The sequence below is a fragment of the Haematobia irritans genome, chromosome 4, assembly GCF_050003625.1.
Source record: "Haematobia irritans isolate KBUSLIRL chromosome 4, ASM5000362v1, whole genome shotgun sequence".
Classification (NCBI taxonomy): Eukaryota; Metazoa; Arthropoda; class Insecta; order Diptera; family Muscidae; genus Haematobia; species Haematobia irritans.
In genome coordinates, this window is record NC_134400.1 from 100,646,049 (window position 1) to 100,664,854 (window position 18,806).

The 18,806-nt window shown below is 36.4% G+C and overlaps 1 protein-coding gene across 7 annotated transcripts in view; it reads right to left on the bottom strand.

The window, feature by feature from the left end:
• The window catches only part of LOC142236666 (uncharacterized), a 325,873-nt gene that overhangs the window by 121,713 nt on the left and 185,354 nt on the right, over window positions 1-18,806 (bottom strand). For all 7 annotated transcript variants that reach the window (XM_075307904.1, XM_075307903.1, XM_075307902.1 and 4 more), the window contains 2 exons: window positions 1,445-1,694; window positions 407-1,065 (listed from right to left, as the gene is read on the bottom strand). In XM_075307904.1, coding sequence (XP_075164019.1) covers window positions 407-1,065; window positions 1,445-1,694 — 909 coding nt within the window. The remainder of the gene's footprint in view (window positions 1-406; window positions 1,066-1,444; window positions 1,695-18,806) is intronic.

Consider the following 18,806-nt stretch of genomic DNA (forward strand, 5'->3'; position numbering starts at 1 on the left):
CCAACAGAAATAATTCTTACGTCTTAAAAATTGACGGATTTCTACGATGTCGAGTTAGTTGCATCTAAAACATCAAAGCGTAGTTTCAAAAAATATGCTTTTCCGAAAAATCTATAGTACTTCTGTGTAATCTGAAACCAAAATCAAAATTTGCCGAGATAAAAGTAATGTTGGTTAAAAATCTGTAAAATATATATTCTTTACTAAAATTAAATGTTTTATTTGTCAACAAAAATTTAATTTAATGCGCACTGCATCTTTTAAGAGAAACCCTCTAATTCTCCAAAAAAAAAAAATAGAAAAAAAATTTGCTATACAGGTGTTCCTTTCTTACCATTTTGCATATTTATTATATATTTTGTGGGAGGAATCGGTGATCTTGTGCAACCTCGTTTTTTTCACTCACCTATTTGCTTTTGCTTAGTTTCCATATTCCTTGACTCGTACGATTCTCGGCTCAAAACCGTATTGGAGCGTATCAGACCGCTTAGCGGTAATGGCACCGTTTGACTTTCATTTGGCAATTTGGGTAAAGCCAGTGGTTCTATCAGTGAACTGTCACCACTTGAGAGGGAATCATCTAAATCTCTCACTTCGAAACGATGACGACCATTCATGACCATCTGCAAATTACGTGGACGACTACGGCTTCGCTTTGGTGATGATTTACGAGTACCAGAACTCATGCGACTTGAGCCTGAACTATCCAATGCCATGTCCAGACTGGCGATACCCGAATCAGCAGATATTTCGCGACTACCGGAAAATGTGCGCCTTGTACTGTTTGCCATGTGTTTGGCTGCTTTGGGATCCATACGGGGAACTGTCGATTGGGCCACAGTTAGGGGATGTTGTCTGTTCCATGAACTATCTCTAAGCCTTGATGAAGATGAAGCTGACGATGATGAGTTGTACGAAATACTGGCCGGAGTTGTGGGAGTTGTAACATTAATGCTTATGGGAACAGCAAACTCGGGTTTTGGCAAACTGACAGTTTGCAGGGTATATTTGGTATAAGCCGTTGCGGTTGATGCTGCCGGAGACAATCTTGCTGTAGGTCGTATTCTAAATAAAAACATATATTTGTCATAGAATTTATAAGGAGTTAAAAATATTTGCACGCAGAGAAAAAAACATGTTTGAAAATAGTTACACGAACAAAAAGGACTGTTTTACATATGTTAGCTTCGGTGGAAAACTTCTATGTTTGGAACTAAAATTTTTAGCAAAACGAACCGTGCTACAAACGAAATGCTAGCATACCTCCTATGATGGAGGGAAGAAAGGTACACATCATGTGATTTGTTATATGTCAACAAAGCGAAAAAGAAACTTCCGATGTAAGTGATATTTTTCTGTAGTGAACAATATGCTTTTATCCTCGAACATTATCACGACAATCATGTATCTCTCTGCGTGTGAAAATTATTGCCATAATTCTTACATGACATTGTTGTGCATGCCCGTTGTTACAAAATTGCTGTTGACAAGTCCACCATAGCCACCACCACGAACACTCGGTAACGGCTGTTCAAAAAATTGCCGCCTATCATATTCAATGGTGCTATTTTGCTTCAGATTGAAAGTCAACGTCTTCGGGTGTGTAGTACGAGGTGTGGCAACTGTCTCGGATTCACTATCATTCGATGTAGCAGCAGCTCGTCCAGCATGTGCGCTTTTCGAGCGACGTTTTACTGAAATTGTTAAGAAGACAATTCTCATTATTAGAAAGTAGTTTTTTGAGTAAAAAATAAAAAAAAAATAAAATGTGTAAAACGTAAAGAACGTAGTAAATGTCACAAATACTTTTTTTAATATCCTAAAGCATATTGAAGAGTTTTATAATTTTTGATAATAATAATCTGAAATTTGTATTCAAAAGTAAAGAGAAAACAGGCATTTGAAAAACGTCTGAATGAAAATTGTCGTAGTAAAAGTGAGATTTTGCTACAATGTGTAGGCATACAAAATACTAATGACGTCCATTTAGTTTTACATACACTGAAAAAATATTAACGTGATATTAAAGAGTACGCAGCCTAAATTTTAGGATGCGAAATTTACAAAATATTAAGGACAAATTCCTTTAAAATAATTAAATTTTAATTAAACTAAAGTTTATAATCTTTGCTAAAAAAATTTTGTTCATTACATTTAGGATATAAATTTTGCTATTTGGCTAATTTTCCTTAAAGTAAAGAAACACATTTTTGATTTAAAGAAATTGTCCTTAAATTAACTGAAATATTGAAAGTTTATATTTAAGATAAAATCGCATCAAATATAGGCTAAGATTTATTTTGAGGATTTAGCGTCTTTGGTTTTAAGTGTATTTGGAAATGGATTTTTAAACAAAAAACTAAAATAAAAACAAGTAAGGAAAGTCTAAAGTCGGGCGGGGCCGCCTATATTATACCCTGCACCACTTTGTAGATCTAAATTTTCGATACCAAATCACATCCTATATAAAGGTTTGTCCCAAATACATACATTTAAATATCACTCGATTTGGACAGAATTTGATAGACTTTTACAAAACCTATAGACTCAAAATTTAAGTTGGCTAATGCACTAGGGTGGAACACAATTTTAGTAAAAAACCAGTAAGGAAAGTCTAAAGTCGGGCGGGGCCGACTATATTATACCCTGCACCACTTTGTAGATCTAAATTTTCGATACCAAATCACATCCTATATAAAGGTTTGTCCCAAATACATACATTTAAATATCACTCGATCTGGAAGAATTTGATAGACTTCTACAAAATCTATAGACTCAAAATTTAAGTCGGCTAATGCACTAGGATGGAACACAATGTTAGTAAAAAAATAAGGAAAGTCTAAAGTCGGGCGGGGCCGACTATATTATACCCTGCACCACTTTGTAGATCTAAATTTTCGATACCATATCACATCCGTCAAATGTGTTGGGGGCTATATATAAAGGTTTGTCCCAAATACATACATTTAAATATCACTCGATCTGGAAGAATTTGATAGACTTCTACAAAATCTATAGACTCAAAATTTAAGTCGGCTAATGCACTAGGATGGAACACAATGTTAGTAAAAAAAATATGGGAAACATTTAAATGTGGAGCAATTTTAAGAAAACTTCGCAAAAGTTTATTTATGATTTATCACTCGATATATATGCATTAGAAGTATAGGAAAATTAGAGTCATTTTTACAACTTTTCGACTAAGCAGTGGCGATTTTACAAGGAAAATGTTGGTATTTTGACCATTTTTGACGAAATCAGAAAAACATATATATGGGAGCTATATCTAAATCTGAACCGATTTCAACCAAATTTGGCACGCATAGCTACAATGCTAATTCTACTCCCTGTGCAAAATTTCAACTAAATCGGAGTTAAAAATTGGCCTCTGTGGTCATATGAGTGTAAATCGGGCGAAAGCTTTATATGGGAGATATATCCAAATCTGAACCGATTTCAAGCAAATTTGGCACGCATAGTTACAACGCTAATTCTACTCCCTATGCAAAATTTCAACTAAATCGGAGCAAAAAATTGACCTCTGTGGGCAAATGAGTCTAAATCGGGCGAAAGCTATATATGGGAGCTATATCTAAATCTGAACCGATTTTGCTGATATTTTGCAAGTTTTTCGAGACTCATAAAATATTCGGATGTACGGAATTTGAGGAAGATCGGTTGATATACACGCCAATTATGACCAGATCGGTGAAAAATATATATGGCAGCTATATCTAAATCTGAACCGATTTTTTCCAAAATCAATAGGGATCGTCTTTGAGCCGAGACAGGACCCTATACCAAATTTTAGGACAATCGGACTAAAACTGCGAGCTGCACTTTGCACACAAAAATACATCAACAGACAGACAGACAGACAGACGGACAGACAGACGGACAGACAGACGGACAGACAGACAGACGGACATCGCTAAATCGACTCAGAATTTAATTCTAAGCCGATCCGTATACTAAAAGGTTGGTCTATGATTACTCCTTCTTGGCGTTACATACAAATGCACAAACTTATTATACCCTGTACCACAGTAGTGGTGAAGGGTATAAAAATATGGGAAACATTTAAATGTGGAGCAATTTTAAGAAAACTTCGCAAAAGTTTATTTATGATTTATCACTCGATATATATGTATTAGAAGTTTAGGAAAATTAGAGTCATTTTTACAACTTTTCGACTAAGCAGTGGCGATTTTACAAGGAAAATGTTGGTATTTTGACCATTTTTGACGAAATCAGAAAAACATATATATGGGAGCTATATCTAAATCTGAACCGATTTCAACCAAATTTGGCACGCATAGCTACAATGCTAATTCTACTCCCTGTGCAAAATTTCAACTAAATCGGAGTTAAAAATTGGCCTCTGTGGTCATATGAGTGTAAATCGGGCGAAAGCTTTATATGGGAGATATATCCAAATCTGAACCGATTTCAAGCAAATTTGGCACGCATAGTTACAACGCCAATTCTACTCCCTATGCAAAATTTCAACTAAATCGGAGCAAAAAATTGGCCTCTGTGGGCAAATGAGTCTAAATCGGGCGAAAGCTATATATGGGAGCTATATCTAAATCTGAACCGATTTTGCTGATATTTTGCAAGTTTTTCGAGACTCATAAAATATTCGGATGTACGGAATTTGAGGAAGATCGGTTGATATACACGCCAATTATGACCAGATCGGTGAAAAATATATATGGCAGCTATATCTAAATCTGAACCGATTTTTTCCAAAATCAATAGGGATCGTCTTTGAGCCGAGACAGGACCCTATACCAAATTTTAGGACAATCGGACTAAAACTGCGAGCTGTACTTTGCACACAAAAATACATCAACAGACAGACAGACAGACAGACAGACAGACGGACAGACAGACGGACAGACAGACAGACGGACATCGCTAAATCGACTCAGAATTTAATTCTAAGCCGATCCGTATACTAAAAGGTTGGTCTATGATTACTCCTTCTTGTCGTTACATACAAATGCACAAACTTATTATACCCTGTACCACAGTAGTGGTGAAGGGTATAAATATGGGAAACATTTAAATCTGAAGCAATTTTAAGGAAACTTCGAAAAAGTTTATTTATGATTTATCGCTCGATATATATGTATTAGAAGTTTAGGAAAATTAGAGTCATTTTTACAACTTTTCGACTAAGCAGTGGCGATTTGACAAGGAAAATGTTTGTATTTTGACCATTACTATATTACTAATTGTACTCCTAGTGCAAAATTTGAACCAAATTGGGCCAAAACTCTGGCTTCTGGGGCCATATAAGTCCATATCGGGCGAAAAATATATATGGAAGCTATATCTAAATCTGAACCGATTTCAATCAAATTTGGCACGCATAGCTACAATGCTAAATCTACTCCCTGTGCAAAGTTTCAACCAAATTGGGCCAAAGCTCTGGTTTTTAGGACCATATTAGTCCATATCGGGCGAAAGATATATATGGGAGCTATATCTAAATCTGAACCGATTTCATACAAATTTTGCACACTTGACTATACTACTAATTGTACTCCTAGTGCAAAATTTCAACAAAATTCGGCAAAAAATCTAGTCAAAAATATAAGTCCATATCGGGCGAAAGATATATATGGGAGCTATATCTAAATCTGAACCGATTTGGCTGATATTTTGCAAGATTTTCGAAATTCATAAAATATTTGGATGTACGGTATTTCAAGAAAATCGGTTGATAAACACGCTAACTATGACCACATCGGGGATAAATATATATGACAGCTATATCTAAATCTGAACCGATTTTTTCCAAAACCAATAGCGATTGTCTCTGTCCCAAGAAACGGCCCTCTGCCAAATTTGAGGACGATCGGACTTAAATTGCGAGCTGTACTTTGTGCACAAAATTACGTATACAGACAGACGGACGGACAGACAAACAGACAGACAGACAGACAGACGGACATCGCTAAATCGACTCAGAATTTAATTCTAAGCCGATCGGTATACTAAAAGATGGGTCTATGACCACTATTTCTTGGCGTTACATACAAATGCACAAACTTATTATACCCTGTACCACAGTAGTGGTGAAAGGTATAAAAATCTTTATTTTAAAGAAGCCGCATCTTTGGCTCGGAATCAATACCAAAATGCTTAAGGGAAGGTCAAAATCTTTGGATCCAAGTAAACTTGTTTTGTGTGTATAGCACCAAATTTCATACGGTTATGTGAAATCAAATTTGCGATAGTACGCCTATGAAATTTGACACCCAGTTTCAATATGGTCGACACTGGCCGACATTAGAATTTTCTTACAATTTTCAATAACCCAGCAAAAAAATTTGGAAGTTCTACCAAAGGGATGCAAGGGAGAGTGACGCGTAATGCACAACCTATCCTCTTCAAAAGACAACCTCACCCACTGTCGCATAGACTTGGTGCTCCCTGTTCCCTAGCAAACGAGGCTCTGTCGACCGGCCGTAGGCGGTATAACCTTCTCAGGTGCATGGTATCCATACCATGCTACCAAAGCACGTCTGGGTGCTTAGTCAGCAACCCTGACACCAGAATTGGACGCTGTGGGTCGATCCCTCACTCGTCCTAAATCTACACGATCAACGAAACCGTAACACATACATCCTACCATAACCAAACCGATAAACCGATGACGACCTTTAGCCTCAAACATGGATCACGAATTGGAACCTGGAACGTACGTACCCTTCTGGAGACATCAAAACTGGGACAACTCTGCAATGTATTCCTTCAATATAATCTCCTCGTCCTCGGCATATCCGAAGTGAGATGGCCAGGGTCTGGCGAGTTCTCAGCGCCGAACGGCCTAAGACTATTATTCTCCGGCAAACAAGCGGACCAGCGAAGAGAGGGTGGTGTCGGCATCCTCCTCTCAAAAAATGCATACCAGGCTTTAATGCAATGGAAAGCATATTCTGACCGAATCATATCATCAAGATTTCGAACAAGAGCGAGAAATACAACAATCATACAGTGCTACGCACCGACGGATACAGCACAAATAGAGCAGAAGGATTCTATAACAGCCTTGCCAAAGTATTTCAGGATGTTAAGCGAGGTGACATTATAATTTTACTCGGCGATTTCAATGCACAATTAGGTGCCAACAACAATGGCGTGGAGAAAACAATGGGCCGACACGGAATTGGCAATATGACCGAAAATGGTGAACTCTTTAAAAATTTTTGTCTAAATCACAACCTGGTAATTGGTGGAACATTATTTCCCCATAAACGCATACACAAAGTGACATGGGTCTCACCCGACGGTATGACCGAAAATCAAATCGATCACATAGCCATAAGTAAAAATTGGAGAGGTTCTCTCCTAGATGTGCGAAATAAGCGAGGAGCAGATATATTCACCGATCATCACTTGCTAACCGCCACCATCCGCCTTAAAGTAGCCGCAATAAAAAAGGGCTCAAGAGGCCAGAAAAGGTTCGACACTGCAAAACTAGAAAATCCTACTACCAAATCTGATTTTACCAATGCTATAAGAGACGCGTTTAACAACCATTCTACAAATGACACATGGACACACACGAAGAACATATTGATTAAAGCCGCAGAGGAACATATCGGCTACAAAACAATGACGAAGAAACCATGGATAACTGATAAAACATGGGATCTTATTCGCATGCGGTCGGAAGCAAAAAATGCTACCAATTCTGCTAAAACAAGGAACGCGAAAACACTAGCACAAAGAGAGCACGCTAGACTGGACAAAATGGTGAAAAAAAGCGCTTGATCGGACAAAAGGAACTGGAGCAACCAGATCGCCCTAACAGCACAAGCAGCAGCAGACACACATCGCAGCCGAGACTTATATAAATCAGTTCGACAGCTGACGAGGTCATCGACAGCAACATCCAAGCCATTAAGAAGCAGTAACGGCGAGTTAACGTCAATAAAAGAGGAGCAAATCAAAATATGGGAAACATACTACAAAGAGCTGTTCACGGCACCCACACACCCCCTGGAAAACATCTGCAATTGCTCTCAGCATGAAGAAGCACTACATTTTGACACTTCCTGTCCCAACATACCAGAAATAGCCCAAGCAATTTCATCTCTGAAGTCCCACAAATCTCCTGGCCCAGACAACATATCTCCGGAGTTATTGAAAGCCGATAGCTCGCTGAGTGCCGAACTTTTACAACCATTTGTATCAAATTTTTGGTCAACAGAAGTCTTACCGACGGAAGTCAAGGAAGGAATTATTACTTTGCTCCCGAAGAAAGGCGACCTATCTCTATGCAAGAACTGGAGGGGAATCACATTATTAAACATGGTCAACAAAGTAATATCACATATCCTGAACAAGCGGTTATCAGACTTTGTAAATCCAGGCTTGAGAAACGAACAGGCTGGCTTTAGAGCGCGGCGGTCTTGTGTCGACCATGTCAACACTATACGAATAATAGTCGAACAATCCGTTGAGTGGCGTTCACCACTTTATCTGTGCTTCATTGACTTTACAAAAGCTTTTGATACCATACGACACGAAGCATTACTGAAAGCGCTGGAATGTAAGAGAGTTCCAAAAAAAAAAAAATAATCCGCCTAATAGCTAGCCTGTACGACGGTGCAACTTGCCGAATACGACACGAACAGCAGCTTAGCGACCAAATAACAGTCGAGATAGGCGTACGCCAAGGATGTGTCCTCTCACCACTCCTCTTCAACATACTCCTCGATGTAATAATGTCACGAGTATCCCAAAGTCACAGAGGTATAACCTGGGGACTACAAGGAAACCTCTGCTATCTCGACTACGCCGACGATATCTGCCTGATTGCGCATAAGGGCACAGAAATCCAAGGTATGCTGAACGATCTAAATAAGTATGCGGCGACTGCTGGAATGTCCATAAATATCCAAAAAACAAAAGTCATGCGAATCAATGCGAGCAACAATGATACAATTGCAGTAAATCGGAAGCCAATTGAAAATGTAAATACATTCTGCTACCTGGGAAGCATTATAACATCCGAAGGTGGTTCCTCCGAAGATATAAAAAATCGCTTCAATAAGGGCCGAGCCGCTTTCGCGTCCCTAGAGAAAGTACGGCGTTCAACATATATATCGAGGAACACGAAAATCAAAATCTTCAACGCAAGCATAAAATCAGTAATACTGTATGGCTGTGAGACATGGAATTCCGCAAACAAAGAACTACAGGCTATTCAAGTATTTATTAATCGCTGCCTAAGGAAAATAGTACGAATATTTTGGCCAAATACTATCACAAACGAAGAACTATGGCGTACCACCAAGCAGCAATCTGTACTATTGGAAATTCGAAGAAGAAAATGGATGTGGATCGGGCATACCTTGAGGAAGCCGCACGATGACATAACAAGAACAGCACTTGACTGGAATCCACAGGGAAGCCGAAGAAGAGGTAGACCAGCGAACACGTGGAGAAGACTAGTAGATGCCGAAATACACGATGCGGGATACACTTGGCGAGAACTAAAAAACTTAGCTAATGACAGAACAAAATGGAATGCATTTGTTACGGCCCTATGTTCCTCCTAGGAATTTCAGGAAAATATATATATATATATATATATATATATATATATATATATATATATATATATATATATATATATATATATATATATATATATATATATATATATATATATATATATATATATATATATATATATATATATATATATATATATATATATATATATATATATATATATATATATATATATATATATATATATATATATATATATATATATATATATATATATATATACCAAAGGCACAACTTTAAAAGCACTTCCAGAAGATTCACTCCCAATAATGTTCTTTATTTTAACTACCCGGGAAGTCCTTTTAATTAAATTTTTTATATTGGTTTTTTCATATTTTTAATGGGAAATTTTAACTTTTTTGTTTAAATTAGGTTAAAAACAGAGTAAGAATTCATAAAATGGTACAAATCATTTAAATTTTGTCGAAAAAAATGCTGAATCCAATCTGAAAAAATTGTGAATTTTTGAAAATATTTGAGGTCAAACATTTCCGACAAGCGTTACAATCCATTAAAAATTATAAAAATTTTTTATTTGACAAAATATCACAGAATTTTTATACCCTAAACCACATAGTGGTCAGGGTATAATAAGTTTGATCGGCCAAAAAATGTGCCTACCAGAAATATTGATTTTAGACCCCATAAAATATATACCGATCGACTCAGAATCACCTCCTGAGTCGATCTAGCGCTTGGTGTCCGTCCGTCTGTCCATGTATTTGTTGTTCACAGGATTCCGGTCGCAATTATTAACCGATTTTGATGAAATTTGGTACAGGGAGTTTTTTGGACACAAGGACGAACGCTATTGAATTTGGAAGAAATCGGATCAAATTTAGATATAGCTCCCATATATATGTATCGCCCGATTTCGACAAATGGGGTCACGTTGCGCTTTTTTTCAAACGGATCATCACTAAATTTGGCAAAAGGTAATCTTTTCCATCGCCTTTCAAGTCTGCAAAATTTCATCAGTTCAGATTTAGATATAGCTCTCATATATAAGTATCGCCCGATTTTCCCAAATTTGGCCACAAAACCTTTATTTATCAACCGATCTTGCTCAAAGTTGGCTAAATATAATCTTCTATAGCACTAACTATATATGCAAAAAATCATCGAAATCGGTTCAGATTTAGCTATAGCTTCCATATATATGTACCGCCCGATTTGTCTAAATTTGACCATAAAGCGCTTATTTATCAACCGATCTTACTCAAATTTGGCTAAATGAAGGCTTCTATAGCACTAACTATATGTGCAAAAAATCATCGAAATCGGTTCAGATTTAGATATAGCTCCCATATATATGTATAGCCCGATTTTCCCAAATTTGGCCATAGAACCCTTATTTATTAACCGATCTTACTAAAAGTTGGCTAGATCCAGTCCTCTATAGTACTAACTATATGTGCAAAATTTCATCGAAATCGGTTCAGATGTAGATATAGCTCCCATATATGTAACGCCCGATTTTGAAAAATTCGCCCCTAATAACCTTATGTTTGACCATACAGACCTCATTTCTTAACTGATCTTATTCAAATCTTGCACAAGGTAACCTTTTGTGGTATTAATCAAACTCGCAAAATATTATGCAAATTGGTTCAGATTTAGATATAGCTTCCATATATATGCATCGCTCGATTTTCCCAAATTTGGCCATAATACTCTTATTTATTAACCAATGTTACTCAAATTTCAGATTTTGATGTACTGGCCGATCGTATTTATACGTACTTGTAGCTCTTACATAAGAATATTGCTCAATTTTTACAATTTTTGGATTTATTACCCACACTAATTGAACGATTTTCTCTTTTTTAAAAATGGGCTCAATATTAGTGGTATACTAACTCCGTAGGTGCAATATCAACTACAGGCAGTGTTGCTAGAAGTAGGGCTAATTCCCTATATATAGGGGTTTTCTAATATTTAGCGTTTTGTAGGCACGTTGGACCACAATGTAGGGACATTTTCACTCAACACAATTTGTAATAATTTTTACATTTTGGTGGCTCTAGTGGAGGAAATTAGAAGCCGGCAAGGCTTGATCTTTAACAATGTGTGGTAACAACAGTTACCACTCGTCAAAATCTAACAAAATGTGAAGATTACCACAAATCTACCAAACAAATATTTCTATAGAAATTTTTGTCAAAACTTTATTCCTGTAGAAGATTTTGTCAACATTTTATTTCTATAGAAAATTTTGTCAAAATTGTATTTCTATAGAAATTTTTTTCAAAATATTATTTCTATAAAAAAATTTTCTCATTATTGTTGTTTTTTATTGCAGCTTAAAACCATACATTGACTAAACTACAAGTGTAGCTTAACCAACAGAGGAATGCTGATGAGGAATGTGGTAATTCCGAAACGTGCGTCCATCCAACCATCTTGCAGTCTATAGGGCTTTGCCCAAATAAATTTTACAAACATTCTTTTCCTCTGTTGGTTAAGCTACACTTGTAGTTTAGTCAATGTATGGTTTTAAGCTGCAATAAAAAACAACAACAATGCTTAAAGAACAAAACCAACAATAACAAAACAAAAAGAATGAAAAACAAGTAAGGAAAGTCTAAAGTCGGGCGGGGCCGACTATATTATACCCTGCACCACTTTGTAGATCTAAATTTTCGAAACGATATCACATCCGTCAAATGTGTTGCGGGCTATATATAAAGGTTTGTCCCAAATACATACATTTAAATATCACTCGATCTGGACAGAATTTGATAGACTTCTACAAATCTATAGACTCAAAATGTATGTCGGCTAATGCACTAGGGTGGAACACAATATTAGTAAAAAATATGTGAAACATTTAAATCTGAAGCAATTTTAAGGAAACTTCGCAAAAGTTTATTTATGATTTATCGCTCGATATGTATGTATTAGAAGTTTAGGAAAATTAGAGTCAGTTTTAAAACTTTTCGACTAAGCAGTGGCGATTTTACAAGGAAAATTTTGGTATTTTGACCATTTTGTCGAAAGCAATGCAATTTCTATAGCAACAAAAATTTTGAAGAAATTTTCCATAGCTACAAAATTTCGAAGAGATTGTTTATGCAATAACGATCGAAATTTTGTATAGCAATAAAATTTCCACTAATTTTTTTAGAAATGAAATTTCGACAAAATTTTCTATAGTAATACAATTTTGACTACATTTGCTATGCCAATAAAATTTCAGCGAAATTTTCTATAGAAATACTATTTCAGCGAAATATACTATAGAAATAAGATTTCAACAAAATTTTCTTTGGCAACAAAGTTTTGATGAAATTTTCTGTAGCAAATTTTCTATACAAATAAAATTTTGATCAAATTTTCTATACAAATAAAATTTCGACGAAATTTTTAATAGCCATCAAATTTCAACAAAATTTTCTATAGCATCAAAATTTCCACAAACATTTCTACAGCAATAAAATGTCGACGAAATTTTCTATTGCAACAAAATTCTATTGCTATCCAATTTCTATAAAATTTTCTATACCAAAAATATCAACGAAAATTTTCTATACCAAAAAAATGTGAACGAAAATTGTCTATAGCAATAAAATTTTGACAAAATTGTCTACAGCAATAAAATTGTAACGAAATTTTCTATAGCATATATATATTCTATAGCAATAAAATTTTGACGAAATTTTCTATAGCTACAAAATTTCGAAGAGATTGTTGAAGCAATAAAATTTCAACGAAATTTTCTATAGCAATAAAATTTTGCCTATTTTTTTTTTAAAGAAATTTCGACAAAATTTGTATTTTGACCATTTTTGTCGAAATCAGAAAAACATATATATGGGAGCTATATCTAAATCTGAACCGATTTCAACTAAATTTGGCACGCATAGCAACTAATTCTACTCCCTGTGCAAAATGTCAACTAAATCGGAGCAAAAAATTGGCCTCTGTGGTCATATGAGTGTAAATCGGGCGAAAGCTATATATGGGAGATATATCCAAATCTGAACCGATTTCAACCAAATTTGGCACGCATAGCTACAATGCTAATTCTACTCCCTGTGCAAAATTTCAACTAAATCGGAGCAAAAAATTGGCCTCTGTGGTCATATGAGTGTAAATCGGGCGAAAGCTATATATGGGAGATATATCCAAGTCTGAACCGATTTCAACCAAATTTGGCACGGATAGCTACAATGCTAATTCTACTCCCTGTGCAAAATTTCAACTAAATCGGAGCAAAAAATTGGCCTCTGTGGTCATATGAGTGTAAATCGGGCGAAAGCTATATATGGGAGATATATCCAAATCTGAACCGATTTCACCCAAATTTGGCACGCGTAGTTACAATGCTAATTCTACTCCCTGTGCAAAATTTCAACTAAATAGGAGTTCAAAATTGGCCTCTGTGGTCATATGAGTGTAAATCGGGCGAAAGCTATATATGGGAGATATATCCAAATCTGAACCGATTTGGATGATATTTTGCAAGTTTTTCGAGACCCATAAAATATTTGGATGTACGGAATTTGAGTAAAAACGGTTGATATACGCTAAATCGACTCAGAATTTAATTCTAAGACGATCGGTATACTAAACGATGGGTCTCAGACTTTTCCTTCTTGGCGTTACATACAAATGCACAAACTTATTATACCCTGTACTACAGTAGTGGTGAAGGGTATAAAAAAATTTCTCTAAATTTTATTTCCATGGAATTTTTTCTCAATTTAGTGTCAAAATTTTATTTCTATACAGAAATTTCTCACAAAAATTTGTTTATAGAAACTTTTTCCAAAATTTTATTTTTATAGAGATTTAACAAAAAAAAAAAAATACTATTTTGGTTAGAATTCTACCAACTGTGGCAACCGTGGTGGTAATACAATTTTATATTCTAAGTTATATGTTATACGTTGCATATTCATGTTTTAGGATAATAAAGTACTTAGAACCATTTTTGTTTTGTAAAAATTGTTTAAATTTAACAAGAAATATTGTAGGGAAAATTGTTTGGGAATGTATGGAAAAGTAGGGAACTTTTTTTGTCCTTGTAGGGTAAACCGAAAATTTTCCCTGGCAACACTGACTATGAGCTATAGTCAGATTGATACAAATCACCCATAAACATGTACCCCTTAATTTTCTTAAATATGCAACTGCGGTTTATCTCCCATACCTATATCAATGTTACCCCACAACTGCTTATGTTTACTAATTCAGTAAGGGTGGTTTAGGGTATGATATAGTCGGCCCCGCCCGACTTTCTGCTTTACTTATTGAATTCGGATCACACCTAAAGAAGTGATGCAAATTCAGTGCACCGGCACTGAATTTGCACTGAATGGGCTTGTCATAGGACTTCCGTCCTATGACAAGCCCATGTTAAATTCATCGCTTCTGCGTCAATTTTGCACCACTTCCGGATCCAAAAAGAACATTTTCATTACTTTTTTGGCGACGCTTTTTTTTTGCAGGGAAGGAGAAGGTATTCGTAAATACAACCATGTACTGTATTTAAGTCGGTTGGGCTATCTTCAACAGATCCAGTGACTTTCAAAAAAACTAAAAATTAACGGCAAAATTACATAAAGATCGCAGAATGTAAGGTACCTCTCTCTATCAACTACATAGCAACACTGAAAAAATATTTACGTGATATTAACATAAAGGAACCTAAATTTTAAAACTCTTATAGACATTTTTTATACCCTAAACCACATAGTGGCGTTCCACATTCCAGTGAAACCACTTAGAGAAGCTATGAAACCCTCAGAAATGTCACCAGCATTACTGAGGTGGGATAATCCACCGCTGAAAAACTTTTTGGTGTTCGGTCGTAGCAGGAATCGAACCCACGACCTTGTGTATGCAAGGCGGGCATGCTAACCATTGCACCACGGTGGCTCCCTATATATATATATACTAGCGTAACCCGGCCCGTTTCGCTGCGCCTTCCGAAGCGTTTTTGGAGGAACATTTTGCTTTAACTTAGTCAACTATATCCTTCGTGCTGAAAACAAATTCGAAAAGATTTGAATTCTTTTAAACAAATCGGACTACTTGATTTTTCGTTTATAGGTACAAATACGGCGGGAGTGGGTGTACCCTTTCCTCCAAATTTGTTTAATAATGTTCTGTATTCAAGTAGTTGGACAATCTTCTATATTTCTTGTGAATTTTAAGTGTGGTTTGTCAAGGAAAGGTATCCTTCTCCTCAACATATCTGAAAATTAAGCACTATATTATAACATACAAAGAATTACTGTTTCCCATCCAATAAATCGGAAAAAGCAAAAGTAGTAAAAAATTTTACCACATTAACATTTGCTAAAATGTTGGAAAATGATGCACCCTCTACGTTGGCTGCCAATTTCATGTAAATTTAAGTTCTTTACTAAAAAGAAGTCTGGCAGAAGCCTGTGCAAAAATCATAAAATTATGTACCGAGTTCCCATTTACGGACAATCCTCCACTTTCAATTTAAAAAATAAAAAAACGGACAAAAGGGAACCTTCTCCCCACCTTCGCTCCACTCCGACCTGATATCGGACTATCCCGTACCCTATATTAATTTCGCAACGACTCAATGGTCCCTATAAATTCTATCGAAGTAAATCGACAAAGTTTATTTCAATCCCCAACCAGATATCGAAAAATCATATCTCATATCTAATTTAAAAATCATGTATAAATTTAATCACCTCCTCCCACGTTCCCTGTAAATTTCAAGTAGATCGGCGATGTTTAAATTTTGCTCTATTGTTTTAAAGGGACGTCACTTTCCCCGATACAATATCGACAAACACCGTAGTGAATAGCACCCCTAACATTCCCTGAAAATTCTTGAAACTTTCCTTCAAGTGTGGGGCAAGGAAGGTTGCCTCTTCGTTCATAAACTTCCCCCACTGCCTATGTAAATTTCAAGAAAAATTAAGAATTGTTGTTTTTTTTGCAGTTTTAGAGGAGGACCTCCTCCCCGACTAAATATCGAAAAGTGATGTAGCGTATCTTTTGTAAACGTCCCAGAAAATGTCAAGCAAATTATAAGCCTAAAAGGGCGGCCCCTCCTCCGTCCAAATATCAAAAAATCAGGTATCAACTATTAATATCGTAACCTCTCCCCAGTCCTCTGTAAATTTCAAGTAACTCGGTAAAAGTTTAATTGTTTCTCTGTATGTACTTAAGAGAAGCGGATGTCTCCCTATACCCTTTTATTTTTATTAAAAAATTAAGAACCTGATATAAAATTCATAACCCCAACAGTTGCCAACCCCCACATTCAATGAAAATTTCAAGCAAATCGCATAATTTTGTTCCAAGTTTCAAAAAGTAGGTCAAGGGGGAAGTCCCCCTCCCCATCCACATATGAAATCATCGGGTACTCCATATTAATTCCATAACCTCACCACATGTTCTCTGTAAATCTCAGATAATTTAAAGAATTTTGGTTTTTTCACTGTACTTAAAAAAAAGTCGAACAAAGGGGAGGCCCCCCTCCGCCACCAAATATCGAAATAAAAAGTAGCGGATCTTTGTCTAGATGCCAACCCCAATCTTCAAGCAAATCGGTCAACTTTGGTCCAATTTTAAAAAAGTCCGACGAAGGGGAGGTCCCCCTCCGCGACCAGGTGTAAAAAAATGAGGTACCCTATTTTCACCACATGAACGCCCCCTACGATCTCTGAAAGTTTCAAGTAAATCGGTTCAGCCGTTTCGGAGCCAACTCGGAACATACAAACAAACAAACAAACAAACAAACAAATAAACAAACATAGATTGAATTTTATATATATATATAGATATATATAGATATATAGATATATATACTGTTTGAGTATATATTAACGCCAACATTTTTGGAACATTACTTCTCAGCCAATTCGCCACCTCTCTTATTGCTAATATTTCAGCCTGAAAAACACTACAGTGATTAGGTAATCTTTTCGCTATTGGAAGTTCCAGATCATTAGAATATACTCCGAAACCCACTTGTCCATCCAATTTGGAGCCATCAGTGTAGAAATCTATATATCTTTTATTCCCCGGGGTCTGTATTCACCACGCCTCACTGTTGGGAATTAGAGTTTCAAACTTTTTGTCGAAAAGTGTAATCCACTACGTTAGGCACATCTGGCATTATTTTGAGGACCGAACTGTGACCGTACATTTTTTCCGACCACAGCGATAGCTCGCGCAACCGCACAGCCGTTGTTGCAGCTGACTGTTTGGCCAAAATGTCTAAAGTCAATAGATGCAGCATGACATTAAGGGAATCTGTTCCTGTCTTACTAAATGCGCCTGAGATACACAAGCCCGCCAAACGCTGAACTTTGTCTAAATTTGTCGGCTTCTGAAGTGCCGGCTACCAGACTACAACACCATATAGCATTTTAGGTCTAAACACTGCCGTGTATAGCCAATGCACAATTTGAGGTTTTAGTCCCCACTGTTTTCCTATTGCCTTTTTGCACGAGTACAAAGCTACCGTGGCTTTCCTCCCCTTTCTTCAATATTAAGCCTAAAGTTCAGCTTCCTGTCCAAAATAACGCCAAGGTATTTTGCACACTCACCAAAGGCAATTTCAATACCCCCTAAGGATATGGGCTTAACCGTGGGAGTTTTGCAGTACATGACTAATTCTGTCTTGGCAGGATTTAATCCAAGACCATTCTCTTTCGCTCATTTCTCAGTCATCCGGAGGGCTCTCTTCTTTGATTGTGGATGGGAATTTTCCCCTGACTGCTAGAGCCATATCATCTGCGTATGCCACCACTTTTATCCTTTCTTTTTCTAGGGAAACCAGAAAGTTGTTTATAGCAACATTCCAAAGAAGAGGTGATAGAACTCCTCCTTGGAGAGTGTCTCTGTTCACATACCTTTGTATGTTTGGTTGTCCCAGTGTGGCCGAAATACATCTCCTCAGTAGCAGTTCGTCTAGCAGCCTAATTATACCTGGATCAACATTCAGAGTTGCCAGTCCATTTAATATAGAGCTCGGATTGACGTTATTGAATGCCCCCTCGATGTCTAGAAACGCCACGAATGTGTATTCATTGACAAATAGTGAGCTTTCAATAAAGCTGACTAGTTCATGCAAAGCGGTCTCAGTAGACCTGCCCTTCGAGTATGCATGCTGTCGTTTCGAGAGCAAACTTGAATCGATGCTAGTTCTAAGATAAATGTCTATCATCCTCTCCAGAGTCTTAAGTAGGAGTGAGGATAAGCTGATT